The following is a 16,906-nucleotide window of genomic DNA, read 5'->3' on the forward strand; positions in this document are numbered from 1 at the left end:
ATTATTTTTTGTAATTCTAAAAACTGTGCAACATGTCCAAAAATAAACCAACAATGCTCTGTGCAGGTCTCAGCTTTGGAGATATAGCGGTGCAGGATCAGGATACAAACAACAGCGATACCACTCTGCCCCCTGGCGGCCACCCGCTGTCATCGCAGCAGCTGCAGTACCGCCTCTCTCCGCTGGGCGGCAGGCAACGTCGACGACCAGTTGTCTGCAGGCAAAGATGGCGGTGCGGAAGAAAGACGGCGGCCCGAATGTAAAATATTTTGAAGCATCAGACACCGTTTCCCAGTTTGATAATGTCCGCGTGTGGCTGGGGAAGAATTACAAAAAGGTACTAAGGGCATGCTTTGTAGGCAAGGCTTTCACTTGCAGCCTGAGCCCGCGGGCTGCGGCTGCGGAGCGGAGGGGGGACAAAGAGAGGAGGGAGGGCGTCCAGCTGTTCCACTCGCTCGAGCCGGGATACAAAAGGATGCTGAGCCGACAGACAGCGGGGCTGATGCAGCCGCTGACCGCGTTACGCGTTATGTTGAACCCGTTACAAAGGCGGCGCCATATCCACCCACCAAGGATGGATTTTTATTCCCCCCAAAAATAAAATCATGTATATAAAGCCAGCCTTCCTGCCTGCTAGCTGGTTAGCTCATCGGCTACAGCCTCCGCGTTAAATCGACGCAGAGCCTACGGCGTAGGGTACGCGTAACCTACGCCGTAGGCTCTGCGTCGGTGTAACGCGGGACCATAAATCAGCCTGCTCGGATCCAGATGTTGCTCTGTGGCGCCTGCGTGAACGCCGGACAGCTTCTGTGCAGGATTATGGGACATTTTGCTATTATACTTTGTCTGCAAGGGGGAAAACACCCCAGCAATGGTAGCGATGTAGTGGACTGTAATTATGAATTTATCCTAGGGTTGCAAACCGTCCCTTGAAAAACGGAATCGTCCCGTATTTATAAACTAAAGTCCCGTATGGAGCTGGAAAGGGACGCACTTTGTCCCGTATTACTCTGAGAGTCAGAAAATAGTCATAAAATGGCATTGAGCTGTTGAGTTCATAAGTTAATTTTTTCTGTTTTACCACATCTGTAGCTACAGTCATGGCCTTTGAGACACAAATACGTTTACACGTTTTCTACAGACTTTCTTTTTGCACTTTTGTTATTGCACTAAAAATGTGCACTATTACAGAATGGATGTTCTGCTTTCGTTCTATTGTTTTATATTAATTTATACAGTTTTAAGTTAAGCAGGACAGGTTTCTGTTTAAGAAAGATACTTATTTTATTCAGTTCATTTTGTTATTTTGTATTAAAGTGAATTTCTGGATAATAATTTGTTTGACATGTGTTCATGGCATTCAAAAATATGCATCTAATTCAATTCAGGTTTGAGTCAAATAGTTAAAAAAAATCGTTTCACTCACAAAAAAAGGGGCTGAAAAAATTCACCACGCCAGGAAGGGTGAAGGCAATCGGTTTGGCTGGCCCTGCAGATGAGGTGTCCCTTATTTATTTTTCAGGGAGTTGGCAACCCTAATTTATCCCCTCGTTGATTCTGCATGGTCGCGCCGTATCACACGTCCAGCGCTGAAGTGAAAGCACTGAAACCTCCAAAGTTCACATAAATGTCACACATCGGCCACAGTGTCATACAGTTTGAATGTGTCCACACTTACTGTCCCGGCCTGTCTTCTCTTTAGTACATCCAGGCCGAGCCCCCCACCAACAAATCCCTGTCGAGCCTTGTGGTCCAGCTGCTGCAGTTCCAGGAGGAAGTGTTTGGTAGACATGTCAGCAACCCCCCACTGACTAAACTGCCGGTATATTACCCCCAGCCCCGCTCTCTCCCTGTCTCTTATTGCCAAAGGAATGTCCTCCAGTTTGCCCCTCCGTGATATGTCCTGAATTCGTTGTGGTTTCTGTCTGCAGATGAAGTGTTTCCTGGACTTCAAGTCGGGAGGAGCTCTCTGCCACATCCTGGCTGCTGCCTACAAGTTCAAAAGTGACCAAGGATGGTAAGACTTTCCTTCTAGCTGAGCTTGAGGTTTTGACACTCAGTAATATCATAAGTGAAGGATATGATGTTACAGTGCTCAGAAGTATTTTGGCTATTTTGCCGTTTCATGTGTAACTCCAGTCTAATTTCCTGGTAGGCGCAGGTTTGACTTCCAGAATCCATCGAGGATGGACCGAAATGTGGAGATGTTCATGACCATTGAAAAGTCCTTAGTTCAAGTGAGTTTGTTTCATTTTTACTTTTTAAAGTAAATGCTTAATTTTAGTTTTTAAACTCATCACTTGGACAGTCTGTGAAATAGTAAATGCTTTTAATCATAATTTTATCAGATATGATGGCAGTTTTAACTCTTTTTTTATTATTATTTCCTATGAAACAACTGTGCAGCATTGTTCAGTGTGAAATTAAAACGTGCACACTGCTGCTTTTCTTTCAGAACAACTGCCTGACCAGACCCGTCATCTACCTGAGTTCTGACATTGAACCAAAGCTGCTTGGAAAGTTGAAAGACATCATCAAAAGACATCAGGTGTTTGTTTATGTGTAAAGTGTTATAGATGGAAACCAGACACTTAAAGTTACTGAAAGTATTTGTCATGTTTTAATCTGAGCGCATGTGTCTTTATATCGTCCCTGTTGAAGAGCTTTTATAATTTACAAGCTGTTTTTGTTGTTGTTGCAGGGCACAGTGACAGAGGACAAGACCTCGAGTTCCCATGTCGTGGTGCCTATTCCTGCCAGTCTGGAGGAAGGTGAGGTCTTGTCTGGTCTTGTTCAGCACAGCTTCTTGCATTTGTTATGCAGTCTCCTGCACAAGCAACATCTGTGTTAATAAGATGCAATCTTCTTGGTCCAGAGGAGTGGGTGCGTCCCGTGATGAAGAGAGATAAGCAAGTTCTGCTTCACTGGGGATATTTTCCTGACAGGTTTGTTTTGAGTTGATGCTCAAACGCACAACAGCACATGGTTAATAATGTCATAACAATCTTTAATTTTATTGGAGAAGTATTTTTTAACATTAGTTTTGTACATAAAGTAGTTTTAGATTAGAGTTATTGGCTTCTTTGATTACTTTGTTTTAAGTATACAGTCTTGTTCAAAAGTTAGCACCCTCTCATTTAATCCCAAATTGTTGTTGTTTTTTTGTTTGTAAAAACATAATAAAAATCCTCAGATTTGCCTCAATAGTAGGCAAACACAACCTAGTATTAGACAAATAGAAGCTCAGGTGATCAACAACATCTAACATGTTTTCATCATGGTAATATTTATTTTAAAAATGAAGCCAAAATGAAAAAAAAAAAAAGTTTGGGGCAACACAGTAGTTCAACACTCCTTTTTGCCACCATTAGGTATAAGAGTATAAGTTGCTGTCGGGAATTGCTTATCATTAGGCCTCAATAATCAGATCATCATAATCAGAAACATTACAGAGGTTTGCAAAATTGCATCTGAACAAACTGCAAGACTTTTGGACAGATGAGACCAAACGGGAGTTGTTTTGGCCATAACACCCAGTGCCGTGTTTGATCAAAACCAGCAGAAAAAGTTGAATGAAGCATGAAGCAGCACAAAAGACTTGTTGACTTTAAAATATAACTTTCAGTTTCTTTTGAAGGAATATTCTCATACTTTTAGGAAGCGTCCCCCAGCTGTTGTGGTCCTCTGTCCATGCTGTCGGCAAATACCAGCCAAAGCTTTAGCTGCTGTGCCGGTTGTCTCTTCCTACAACTGCATATCACTTGCAGCACTATGTCACACATCAACGATAAATTCAGCCACAGAGCCTCAGCTGTCCTGTGTTGTTTGTGTTGGTCTGTAATTACACCACCATGCTGGGTGGCAGTGCTAAGCTTCCTTTTGTTAATTTCTTTTACGTAGCTCAGACAGAGCAACAGGGCATATTAAGCAGAGCTTGTTTGAGTTGAAGCTGATGAATGTTTAGCAACATTCATTTTTACAAACCCTGCAGCAATGTAGTTTTCCACCGGGCTTGAAAATAAGGAAGAAGAAAAAAAAACAGTGTTTCAGCTGATCTGAGTCTTTCTGGGAGTTTATTCCAGATATGTGGAGCATAGAAGCTGAATGCAGCTTCTCCATGTCTGGTTCTGAGTGTGGGAACTGATAAAAAAACAGATCCAGATGACCTGAGGGGGCTGGAGGGTTCATAATGGGTCAGGAGGTCACTGATGAATTTGGGCCTGGACCATTCAGAGCTTTGTAGACCAGCACCAGAACTCAAAAGTCTCTCCTCTGACGGACAGACAGCCGGTGTAAAGACCTCAGAGCTGGACTGATGTGATCCACTTTTTTGGTCTTGAAGACTCGAGCAGCAGAGTCCTGAATGAGCTGCAGTTGTCTAACTGGCTTTTTAGGTAAACCTGTAAAGATGCTACAATAATCAAGCTACTAAAGATGAATGCATGGACTAGTTTTTCCAGGCCCTGCTGAGACATCAGATTTTTTAACCTCGATATATTCTTAAGGTGATAGTAGGCTGACTTTGTTATTGTGTTTTTCTAAACTTAGTTCAGAGTCCATCACTACTCCCATATTTCTGGCCTGGTTGGTAGGTTTTGTTTTGTGTTAAAAATTTATTTAGCTGTTGAAAAACTGCTTTTTCAATGATCTTACTTAAAAGTGGGAGATTTGAGATGGGCCTGTAGTTGTTCAGTTGTGTCTCGTCAAGATTGTCCCTTTTCAGGTAATTACAGCTGTTTTTAGTGGCTTTGGAAACACTCCTGACATTAAGGACCATTATTCACAATCAGTAACAGGTCTGATTCCAAAATCTCAAATCAGTGTTGGATCCAGACCACATCTAAATTTTAATGCTAAGGTATGACATTAAGAGAGCGGTGGATAAATTAATGCTCAAAAACCCCAGTGATCTGAAGCAAATTTGTGAAGTAACACAAGGCAGATTTCCTCCAATTGATTGAATCATAAAGGAAAAACTACTTCAAGTTATTGCTGCTGAAGGTGGATGTACAAGCGTTTCAAACATTGTGTTACTCAGTGTTGCCCATATCTATTCATTTATTTTTTGGCTTTATTTTAGATGAATAACGAATTAAAGTTATATGTTGTGGTTTATTTGAGGTTGTATTTGCCTAAAACCAAGACACATTATGAGTAGATGGTTGTGTTTTTACACAGACTCAAAGAAGGATTAAAACAGTGGGCTACTATCTGTTTAGCATATGTAAACTATTCTAACAAATACACAAAACTGTCATTGCATTCAGGTGATTGCTTAATAATAGTAACCAGCCTAACAAGCTTCATTCAGCTGTTTTACACTAGTCTGTTACCTCATCACGTTGTGAGTTGGGGAAGTATAACACACTTCCTTATCGCTGAACAATATCTGCTCTCTAACTTTGCTTACATAAGCTCAACCTACACATTGATCCTGTTGCAGCCTCAGAAGGCTGAATGTGTCATTTCTCTCCCAGGTCTTAGCGTTTCTCTTTGTTTCTCCCGCTGTCCAGTTATGACACCTGGATCCCTGCCAGTGAGATTGAGGCAGCAGTGGAGGATGCTCCAAGTCCAGAAAAGCCCAGAAAGGTATTTTTATTGTTCTTTTTTTGCCTTTATCTTCCATCATCGCCTACTTGTTTTTGAAAGATTTGTTTTCCCTCATTCTTGATTTAAACAGTGTGACAGCTCTGAACTACATTTAGTACCTCAGATAATCTTATTCTACTACGGCCAAACATGCATCTTGTATCGGCTCATTCAGTCCTTAACTGAGGACATCTAATGTCTTGAATAAAGCGAACAATAAAGTAATAAATGCCAAGATTCTTCTTGTATTGTCACATCTCATCAGTTAGGATGTGTGATCAGCTTTTTTCTTTGGATTCAAATTAGAAATAAAGGTTGTTCTTGTCTTGAAACCACGAACAAGAGAGGATGGAAGTCACTTGCATGTGTTTTAAGTCATGAGTCTGCGTAGATTGAGCCTGTTGATTTCAGGTCGAACGTTCCTCCTTCCACGTGTTCCTCTCACTGTAAAACGTCCAAAATGATGAGCTGATGCAATTTTGGCACTAGAAACTGTAAAGCCTGCTCTGGCTCCCGGCTGAATCATAAATTCAAAGTAATGTCCAAGTCTGTTGTCGCACGTCAGTGTTACTCACTGAAGACATTTGTTGCTGTGGTGAAACATTCAAAGAGTTCAAGATGTGCTATTGATAAAATAACTGGTCTAGTATCATCATCTTTGTTCCTTGTCCTTGTTCTGTGCCACACTGTCCCCCACACTGTCAAGTAAATATGTTTGTCTAATATCAGTTGGACCCTTTAAAGTCTAAATGAACTCTTCAGATACTGTGTATTTAGTTTCCTGGTTAAACTGTAATGTTCAATTAGGTAAGATGTTTGATAGCTACGCTTCCTTCTGCCGTTTCTTTGCTTACTCATGCTGTTTCAACGTTCTGGTTGGCAGGTCCATGCGAAGTGGATTTTAGACCTGGACCAGTACAATGAGTGGATGAACGAGGAGGACTATGAGGTGGGTGAGGGCTGTCCCAAGAGAAAGAGGATCTCTGCCAAGACTCTGACAGATGAGGTGACAACTCCAGATGAGCGGAGGGACAAAAAACCCAGCAGTGCCAAGAAGAGGAAGCGCTCGCCATCACCCTCCCCCACCCCTCCACCTCAAGAGAGCAAGAAGAAGAACACCAAAAAAGGGTAAAGTTATAGACATGTCATCAATCTAGAATCAATAAAACCAGTGATGCCGGACAGTTTGTGAAGCCTTGCATTAGTTCAAGAAGGCATGTACTCTTTAAGCACTTTCTGTTGTAATTCTAAGTTCAATTTACAGTTAATGAGTACATTTTCAGGCTTTGTTTAACTCTTTGATTCCTGCATGCTAATGTCTGAAAACAACCATGTCAGAGCTGGTAAACTATATGTTAACAACCTTTTTACTAGTGTCCGACCGATCAGCCTTTTTTTCGATTATTTCGATCACCGATTAGGGGGAAATCAAAAAGACCGATAGCCGATATCAGCCGATACGATTATTACCCTTTTTTACCTTTTTGGGAGAAAACAAATTTCAATACAAGAATTCATTTAAATGAATGGTGAGCAATTTATTGCTTTAACTAGGAAGGACAGCAATATTCACTTCGCACGGCTCACACATCAAAAGTGCAAATTATGGAACATCAAACAAAACAAGCAGCATTTCAGTTATTAAAAATAACATTAAGTGAATTTTCTCTTTACATAAAATAAAAAAGCTGCCTATAAAAAATAACAAATTAAGAGGAATAACAGCCTCAATTTTAGAACAGTCAGGCACAATACTCCCAATTCCCAGACCCAAACCACAGCAAGTGCCTACTTGGAGGTAGTAACAGTAAGCTAACTAGTACACATGACAAACAACCAAACAGTACAGGTTGTGAAAATGGCTACACAGGTTGTTTTTTTAAGTGCAAATATTTACTTAAGTTTACTTAAGTTTGAGCATGTTGAACATTCTTAATACAAAAAGAAAATGCAGTATTTCAGTAAATTTCTTAATTTTTCTTAAAAAAAAAAAAAATCGAAATTATTTATTTTTGATTTTTTTTTGGGGGGGGCGATACCGATTATTAATAAAATTATAAATATCGAATTCGATAATCGGCCACGGCCGATTATCGGTCGCCCACTACTTTTTACTGAGGATTCAGTTCCAGAAGGGAAGGTCTGCCTGTTATTTGGCTTTTGGCTTGGTTGGTTCTTTCTTTCTTGTGAATGGATCTAACACTGATACACTGTGGATGTAAGTCTGGCTGTGCAAGACCAACCAGCGATATAAAACCCGGTCCTTTACATGTGTGTTGGCAGGCCAACGACGCCATACACCAAGTCTAAACGGGGTCAGAGGGAGGAGGAGCAGGAGGACCTATCCAAGGACTTGGATGAAGCGTCTCCTGTTCCAGCGTCTGAAGAGGGAAATACAGCAAAGACAAGTACGCTCATTTTATTACTTCAAAACATATGTAAACAGTTTCTTAAACGAACGTTTAACATGTAACATCCTTCATATTACATACTGGGAGGATACTGAAACCACCTTTTTCTCCTTTTCGTTTCTGTCTTCATGCAGATAGCACCAAAAAGGACTCAGATTCAACTCCAGTCAAAGGAGGGACAGAAATGGGTGAGTTTATTGAACCAACTACAAAAATGCATTACCAAAGCAGGTAAAATGCTGTACGTGCCAGTGATTTTCCTCTTTGTGTAACTCACCATTTTTGATCAATCTATTGATCAGTGTGTTATAATTGACCCTCCTTTTATGTGATTTGTACAGATGAGCAAGAGGACGAATCAATGGAAACGACAGGAAAGGTATTGTAGTCTTGAGAAGTTCAGTTTTTTAGAAAAAAATATAAAAACTTGGCAGAATAAAACATGGACTTACAAAAAATAATAAAGCGAATGAAGTAATTTATGTGAGCTGGAATGTGTGTTTAAACAGGAAGAGGAGGAAGGCTCTCCGAGTGTGAAGGGGGAACCAGTGAAGGGCTCAGACCTTCACGAGGACAACGTGACTGAGCAAACACACCACATCATCATACCCAGCTATGCTGCCTGGTTCGACTACAACAGGTGAGGACAGGATTCACCTAGCCGTTTCCACTAGTAACAGTTGGTTGTTTTCTATCTGTATAAATTTAAGCTGTTTTTCGTCAGTGCATTGTATGTAACTGTGGTGTTTAACAATAAAGACATCTTGAATGTTGATCTTCAAGCTATAAAATTCAACCTCAGTAAGTAACAATGAGTGTGTCCGAACTCATAGTCACACTAACTTATACCTCGTACTTTTAATGCAGCGTTCATGCCATAGAGCGCAGAGCTCTACCAGAGTTTTTCAATGGGAAAAACAAATCTAAAACGCCTGAAATGTGAGTATTAATTCTTACAAGACATTATTATTCAGATGTTTTCTGAAGACTGACTGTATTGATGCTAAAATAAAGGTGGTAATATTTTAGTTGTCCTTTCTCCTTGTCTTTCCTTCAGTTACCTGGCATACAGAAACTTCATGATTGACACCTACAGACTGAACCCTCAGGAGTACCTGACCTCCACCGCCTGCCGTAGGAACCTGGCAGGAGATGTTTGTGCCATAATGAGGTAGGTGGAGGACAGATATTTATTTTTTTTTACTTTTCAAAGCTATCATGCTGTCAGGTAAAACTGGTCTGTGTGTATTGGTCTGCAGGGTCCACGCATTCCTGGAACAGTGGGGACTGATCAACTACCAGGTGGACTCCGAGAGCCGGCCCACACCCATGGGTCCCCCGCCCACCTCTCATTTCCACGTCCTGGCAGATACTCCCTCCAGTCTGGTGCCACTGCAGCCCAAGACAGCCCAGGTCTGCATACATTCAGATATGAAAACACAAATACAGGGTTTCCGCGGGGTTTTAAAAAGTATTAAAAAGTGATAAATGAAAATTGCCAAATTTAAGGCCATTAAAAGTGTTAAATTCACTGTCAGAGGTATTATTTTTTTTTAAATTGGTATTATTTTTTACCTTTTACATTTAAGCAGTCTATTTTATTGTCATTCACAAAGTGAAATAAATGTGAAACATCTGGTCAACATCAATGAGTCTATAAATCTGTTCTGTATAGTGTTCTATAGTTCAAAATCTGTATTAATGTTAAAAGGTCCCTGATTAACACTTAATGTTGTGACCGTTTTTTAAAAAAATCTGAAGGTAGTGAAAAAGGTATTAAATTGGTATTAAATTTAACATAAGGATTGCTGTATAAACCCTGAAATAGGCACATGCAGATTTTCTTTTCTTCTTTTTAACCACCCCCTCTTGCACTCTGGCCTCATAGACCCCTGCCACCCAGCAGATGATGTCATTCCCAGATAAGGTGAAGGACAAGCCATCAGATCTGCAAAACTTTGGTCTGCGGACTGACATGTACAACAAAAAGACCGGATCTGCAAAGGTAAAAAGTACAAGAAGATAAAAAAGACTATTTTGACTGTAACTGCTGTATGACCTACATTATTATCAATTACTTGCATGAAGAAAGTGGTTTCCTTTTTCTGTGTGCAGAACAAGACTGCAGCAAGCTCCATGAGAGACTGGACAGAGCAAGAAACACTACTATTACTTGAGGTATAAACCAAATTTACTAAATTAAACTATCTGTAATAATCTCCCACTGAGAGACAAAGCAAGACGGAGCGGTACAGTTAAGAGCTGTCTCCACTTTTTTCAGGGCCTGGAGATGTACAAGGACGACTGGAACAAAGTGTCTGAACATGTGGGCAGCCGTACGCAGGATGAGTGCATCTTGCATTTCCTGCGGTTGCCCATTGAAGACCCATACTTGGAGGACAGTTCCTCGTCTCTGGGACCACTAGCGTACCAGCCAATACCTTTCAGCCAAGCAGGAAACCCTGTCATGAGCACAGTGGCCTTCCTTGCTTCTGTAGTCGACCCACGAGTGGCCTCTGCTGCAGCCAAGTCTGCTCTTGGTGAGAAAAGGCTTTGTTTTTCATTTGTAAATAAAACAAAATAGATCATCAGTGTATCACTAACAACTTTCTGGAGAAGGCAAAGTCTTGATGTGAGCTAAAATGCATCATTTCTGATACAGGGAATAGAAAAATAAATTATATCTAACCCCTTTAGTTGGTTTCTAGTTCATTATTAATTAATTTACAGGGCAAAAACAGCTTAGGCTAAGCTAAGCTTTAAAAAGGATTTATGTGATCCCATCAATGTATTAGATGTACTGTGAGGTGGGTAAAACAGAAAGGTTCCTTAAAATGTTTTGTTTCTAGAGCAAAAAAGGAATATTATCATTCAGTCATTTATCGTAAACAACTATAAATCTTTATTGTTTTATCAAATTAGTAACATTGATGTTCCTCTCCTTCTCAGAGGAGTTTTCGCGTATGAAGGAGGAGGTACCTGCCGCGCTTGTTGAGGCTCATGTGCGGCGGGTGGAGGAAGCAGCGAGGGTCAGCGGCCGTCAGGATCCTCTGTACGGCCTGGAGGGAAGTGGTATCGCTGGCACCGGGCTGGAGGAGGGAGAGAGACCTGGTTGGGAAAACACATGCACGGAACATTTCAAATTACAAACCAGAAATAATAATGACTGGGATGAACCATGAACTTAAATCAGTTCTGATGTGTCTTGTCTGTAGATGAAAGCAATGATGAAAATAAGAGTGATAGTCAATCAAATGAGGAGAAGAGAGAAGCTAAGGTATGATGCATCTTCACCATAAGATTAAATTGGTATTTTTTAATTTTCTTTATTTGTGAGTTCTACTGATGAGCATCTGTGGGTCTTTTCGTACTTTGGTTACTTTAACCACACAGGACAGCAAAGAGGGAGCGACGGAGGAAGAGGAGAAGCAGGCGGAGAATGGGAAGAAGGAGGAGGAAAGAGGACGAGAAGCAGAGGGAGAGAGGGAGGCAGACAAGACAGAGCCTGAAATGGGTACGAAAAGGCTCACAACAAGTTGGAAACAATGTTCTGGTCAAAAGAGCTAAATATATATTTTTCCTCCACTAGGTGATGGGGAGAAGGAGAAGGATGGAAAAGAGGGAACAGAAGAAGGACAAAGAGAGGGCGAGAGTGAAGGAGAAAGGAAGGCTAAGGTGGAACGTGATGTCGGGGAAGGAAACCTGGCAACTGCTGCTGCCTCCGCCTTAGCGGCTGCTGCTGTCAAAGCCAAGGTAAAGCTGAAACCATGTTGACATCGTTCGTGTTGCCTGTTTTCTGTTTCACTGTTACTATCATGTAAGAGTCTCCTCTACTTTATTCCCAGCATTTGGCAGCAGTGGAAGAGAGGAAGATCAAATCTCTCGTCGCTCTGCTCGTGGAGACTCAAATGAAGAAGCTTGAGATAAAACTGCGACACTTTGAAGAACTGGAAACCATCATGGACAGAGAGAGGGAGGCGGTGAGTGAGGGACCAAGTGGCATCATGTGCTCAGTTGATCGAATGTTTTTACTAAATGATTTGACGTCTGTACGCGTTTGCAGCTGGAGTACCAGCGGCAGCAGCTACTTGCCGACCGTCAGTCCTTCCACATGGAGCAGCTGAAGTACGCTGAGATGAGGGCTCGTCAGCAGCACTTCCAGCAGATTCAACACCAGCAGCACAACCAAGCGGGGGGTCCTCACTCCACCCAGACACCCTCAGGTCCGCCACAGCAAGGAGCGACTGCAAGTCAACCAGCTCCCAGCACACCAGCACCACCGGCAGCGCCCAGTCCCGCACCAGCATCCTCTTCAGCCCCAGCTCCCGAGTCCCAATCACATCAAGGCGCTCATACCTCGCCGCCCGGCCCCCCAGGCCAGGCCCCGCCTGCTCACTCCAGCTCCAGCACTACACCTGCACTCAATGGTGAGTTACACATTAAAGCACAGCAGATTTAATAGTATTTCATCAAAATGGTAGAAGTTTGCCTTCACGTCCTCCATTACTTTTATAACTGGAGAGCATCCCAGCAGACAAGTCTGTCTCACTTTTGACCATGAGCCCAGACCTATGGAAGCGTAATGCATTCACTTGGAAATGCATTTTCGCTATAATTTTTTTCTTTTTTTTGTGGTAATTTTGTCCGCCCTGTTTTTCGTTGTAACCCCCCCCCCTCCGCCACGTTTAGAAAGCATCGGAAACCATCAGATTCATTCCTTTATTAACAGCTTGATTTAATAGAAGCAAACATGACTGACTTGTTTAGTTTAATCAAGTTTTACTTTGATCTGGGTTTGAAACGCTGGGAGATAGTCCTGTCTTTATGGTAAATAGCTTACACTTATATAGCGCTTTCCAGCTGTACTCCTACAGCCCCAAAGCGCTTTACACTGTAGACATTCACCCACACACGCACACATTCACACACCAGTTGTCGGTGGAGCTGCCATACAAGGCGCTGGCCTGACAACCGGGAGCAACCGGGGGATTCAGTGTCTTTGGGGGGGATTCAGACACTTTGGTGGACACAGGAGGAACTAGGGATCGAACCACTGACCTTCAGGTTCATGGGTGAACGCTCTACCAACTGAGCCACCTTCCCCACTTTAAGCCATATAGATGGTATTACCATTAGTTTGTCCACTTTACGCAGACACCTGAGGACTTCCCGGTTGTTCAGACGGAAAGCCCATTCAGATCTCCTCAACGTAGCAATGTTTCTCCAGGAGCAGTTGGACAGATATGGCATGCTTCATGGATACAAGATGATGCATATGAAATGCATTCAAGCTGGCTTTGTAGTGGCCCAATAGTTTCAGGAGACTACTGAGAATATTGGATCTGCAGTGTGCAGCCTTCGTAGCGTATGGGTGGAAAAAATTTCCTCGAAAAACTGAGAAAAATATCCCTAATAACAGGGCCAAAAAAAAAAAAACCCACAAAAAACAAAAAAAAAAATTATCGCAAAAAACATACAGGAGCACCTTGAGACAGGACGTTATCGAGGGGTCCCAGAAGAAGAGAGGATTTGTCCTTACTGTAATATTAATGATATTGAAAATGAGTTCCATTTTTTATTTTACTGTCCTTTGTATCATGAGCTGCGTCAAAAATTATTTGATAGATGTAAGAATCTGGATTTGATGTGGGTAAGTGATGCTGAGAGACTCAAATGGATTTTTGATCATAAACTATTTGCACTTGCTGACTATTTGGAGAAAGCGTGGGATAAACGAAGAAAAGTAACATATATTTAAAAATATCCATTCTGGTTTTTGATTTATTTATTTATTTTAGTTTTTCCGGTGTTCATTGTGCAGCTCCCAATTAAGTGCGTGTGATATTGTGTATTTGATGATTTTCTGTTTCTGGTGTCTTATAATCCCGTAAAGGGATGGGTCTTCGGACATGACACAAAAATAAAAATTCATTCATTCATTCATTCATTCATTCATTCATTCATTCATTCATTCATTCATTCATTCATACAGGTTGTTTTATTTCACTATTTCAGGCTGAGAAAGAGCTAATTATTCATGCTTTTGACCAGAAATGTAGATTGTTAGATTCTGCAAGATGCAACAAGATGTTCCCCTCCCCTTCTGTTACCTGCGTGTTCCCGAAACAAAGAGTTGGATTGTGCAGATGTGCAAGTCGGCTTGGTTTTTTTTAGTGAATAAGACTAAAAGTCTACACTGAATGTATTTTCATAACTCACTTGTCTGGCAGATGCTTTTGCATCATTTGAACCCAAGTTTGACCAAATCAAGTTCCCCCAAGACAGTTTTTCATGGGCACTGTTACTTCATCCTGGTTCCGTTGGAAGAAAAACAGACAAAAAAAGGCTGGTTTTAAAGAAGTAGGGGTTGTACTGTAAAATCAATTAGTACCACATTTTACTTTCTTTCTTTGTCTTTATATTTTCTCTCGTTTCCCCCCCACAGAATCGAGTGCCCCTGTTCCCGGAGAGACACTCCACATTGCAGCACCCGTCCCTCCACCACAGTGAGAGAAAAAAGAAGATAAATTGCTTGAGAATGACTGACCACGTCAAAACCTGCCTGTATCATCTGAAATGAAGAATTTATCAACCGAAGGAAGACATAGAACACATTTTATATTTTCAGTTCCCAAAAGGACGGTCGATGTGTGACAAAAAAAAAAAAAAAAAATGACAAACTTATATCCACCTCCCTCTTGACTGTCTATTCAAACAGAAGTCCACTTCGAATTGAATCGACTCTTGAGGAAAATTGTTTTTCATCCTGTGGTCAACTGGACAGCAGCATCTCAACTCAGAATTGTAAGTGCAACACCAGAGATCTTAGGTAAATGTAGATGGTCTTACCAACATGCCAGCATTCAAGGAAAAGAAGAGAAAAGACTCATATTTTGTGTTCAGTGTTATGGGAATTGTTGCATTTATTTTCCTGCAACAGTTTGTCAGCTTGTGAAGACTCATACTTCACAATCTCTCCAGAGGCCCCAACCTCCCCACCCCATACTGTAGGTACGTATTAAGATTTATGTAAGTAAAAAAAAAAAATACAAAAAGAAAGCACTTTTTTATTGTTTCCCAAGGTCTTGCCAAAAGACTTAAAGCATCCATCAAATTAAACTTTAGCACTTATATCGTCCTTTTGTTTTCTTAAATACTTTGCCCTGCAGAAGATTTGGAAAACTGAATTGGAGACTTTAGTCTTTCCTCTATTTTTATGTAACACAAATAAATGGTCATTCCACAGGGTCATCCCTGAAGTTTACATGATTGCAGCCGTGAAAAGTCTGTAGTGAAGGAAAAGATGTCGGTCCAAGAAGCCTGTTTGAAATTACATGAACCTCGTTTGAATGCAGTTTGAGACAATGTACTGTAGATTGGATTTGCTGTTACAAACACATATTTTGTTATCCTGTAACGATACTATGGAAACTATTTGAAAGTACTGGGAGCTTGAGGTCCTGAAAAGACCTCCCTTTGATCATTTTAAAATGTTAATTCCTACAGTTTTTAGAAGCACTTAGAGAAAAACATTTCAATGTTTGCAAGCGTGGATGACGGGAAGCATCCAGGCTGTAGTTCAATGAGGGACGTAGTTGTGTTTGGGAGCTAGATGACTGAAGAACACCTGGAATAAAATGGTTAGTGACCTTTTGGCGACCATAAATGTACTTATTCAGAATTTGGTTCTGTGTCATCAACTAAGCCAAACTGTTTTTATAATCATGTTGATATCACTTTTATTCAGTGAGTTGTATTGTGATTGCTTGGGAAGTGTGTAGGATTTTAAGCAGCTTGTTTTCCGCGGTGCATTTGACATTAAAGATGGAAGAAACGTTAACCTTGTCAAAGACGAGGGAGCACCTTAAAACAGCTGACAATGGAGAACTGTGTCCTTAATATCTGCAACAATATCCTCACTTTAATCCTGTCATTTTATATATTTTTTTAAATGTTTTTTCTTTGATACGTCAACATTGTGACTGTATATTATTACCCTTGTAGCCTGTATTTACCCTCTCAAATGTTTGATGCAGACAGTTTAGCTGGGTCTGTCTGAGATGTGACTGTGATCAAGTGTGTATGTGGAACGCATGCCATTAGGTAAATCATGTTACCGCTCAGTTTTTATTTAAGTGCCATCAGTCGTGTGTTCATCAAGCTGGAAGAAAAAAAAAGAAAAAAAAACTGCTTCGTTCTGCACACGGCGCGTCACATCAGTATCATGAAGTTTAACCCAGTTGATGGTGAAACTTTGCAGTTAATGTCCGTCAAGCCAGTATTGCAGTGCTCACCACTGCCGTGAGCCTAAATGGACTTCTTTTATCTGTGTTATGACATTGTGTGGATTTTGTGATATGAAATAAGTGTACGTTCAGTTTCTGTATGTTTTTCACTTTGCTGAAGGTAGCAGCAGTTACGTTATACAGTAGAAAATTGAATTTTTTTTCCCCGGTCTGTAAAATCCTCACATTAGTGCTGAAAGTTACTATGGCAGTTTGTAAGAAAAGACGTCAAAACCGGTTTTAATTACAAAATGTTCGAGAAAAAATAAAAGTGTGAAGAAGGGTCACCAAGGGGCGTGATTTGTTTACCGGCAACAGTCGAATCGCTTAGACTAAATCTAGATTGATTTAGGACATATTTCTTGATTCATGTTTACATATATTCACTTAAAGATAAAACACCCAACAGCCCTTTTATGAAAAGCTCAAATGTTGGGAAGCCATAAACACCTATACTTTGAGAACATGCCAGATTTAAAGGAACTTGCATATGTTTTTTGGTTTTTAATTTAAACCTTTAGGCTTTGAAATCAGGGTTTTTGACTAAAATCAGTCATACAGGCAACTTTTGTCAATCTGTACTCAATTAAAATGTTTTTATACAGTTTATTCTGACTATTT

The 16,906-nt window shown here is 40.9% G+C and overlaps 1 protein-coding gene across 2 annotated transcripts; it reads left to right on the top strand.

Moving 5' to 3' along the window:
- The first annotated feature begins 215 nt into the window (after window positions 1-215).
- Window positions 216-16,892, top strand: smarcc2 (SWI/SNF related, matrix associated, actin dependent regulator of chromatin, subfamily c, member 2). 2 transcript variants are annotated; one of them, XM_061727579.1, is made up of 26 exons: window positions 216-337; window positions 1,703-1,822; window positions 1,932-2,017; window positions 2,156-2,237; window positions 2,456-2,548; window positions 2,702-2,771; window positions 2,876-2,945; window positions 5,514-5,589; window positions 6,473-6,717; window positions 7,873-7,997; window positions 8,135-8,188; window positions 8,342-8,379; window positions 8,510-8,640; window positions 8,868-8,939; window positions 9,058-9,171; window positions 9,260-9,413; window positions 9,889-10,005; window positions 10,116-10,178; window positions 10,282-10,540; window positions 10,950-11,111; window positions 11,216-11,277; window positions 11,394-11,514; window positions 11,590-11,753; window positions 11,846-11,980; window positions 12,064-12,427; window positions 14,446-16,892. In XM_061727579.1, exons 1-26 carry the CDS (start codon window positions 227-229, stop codon window positions 14,508-14,510), a joined length of 3,153 nt encoding a protein of 1,050 aa, XP_061583563.1. In that variant the 5' UTR covers window positions 216-226; the 3' UTR covers window positions 14,511-16,892. The 2 variants fall into 2 exon arrangements, with proteins under 2 accessions (XP_061583563.1, XP_061583564.1); XM_061727580.1 differs by having other exon boundaries at window positions 2,162-2,237.
- The last annotated feature ends 14 nt before the right edge of the window (window positions 16,893-16,906 follow it).

The sequence above is a fragment of the Cololabis saira genome, chromosome 8 (assembly GCF_033807715.1).
Source record: "Cololabis saira isolate AMF1-May2022 chromosome 8, fColSai1.1, whole genome shotgun sequence".
NCBI lineage: Eukaryota > Metazoa > Chordata > Actinopteri > Beloniformes > Belonidae > Cololabis > Cololabis saira.

What these genes read in the sequence shown, in the direction of transcription:
- smarcc2 (XM_061727579.1), top strand. Translation starts at nt 227, where the DNA reads ATGGCGGTGCGGAAGAAAGACGGCGGCCCGAATGTAAAATATTTTGAA. An exon ending in TTCAAAAGTGACCAAGGATG is followed by an intron (nt 2,018 to 2,155) that starts GTAAGACTTTCC and finishes ATTTCCTGGTAG; the next exon opens with GCGCAGGTTTGACTTCCAGA. An exon ending in TGGACAGAGAGAGGGAGGCG is followed by an intron (nt 11,981 to 12,063) that starts GTGAGTGAGGGA and finishes ACGCGTTTGCAG; the next exon opens with CTGGAGTACCAGCGGCAGCA.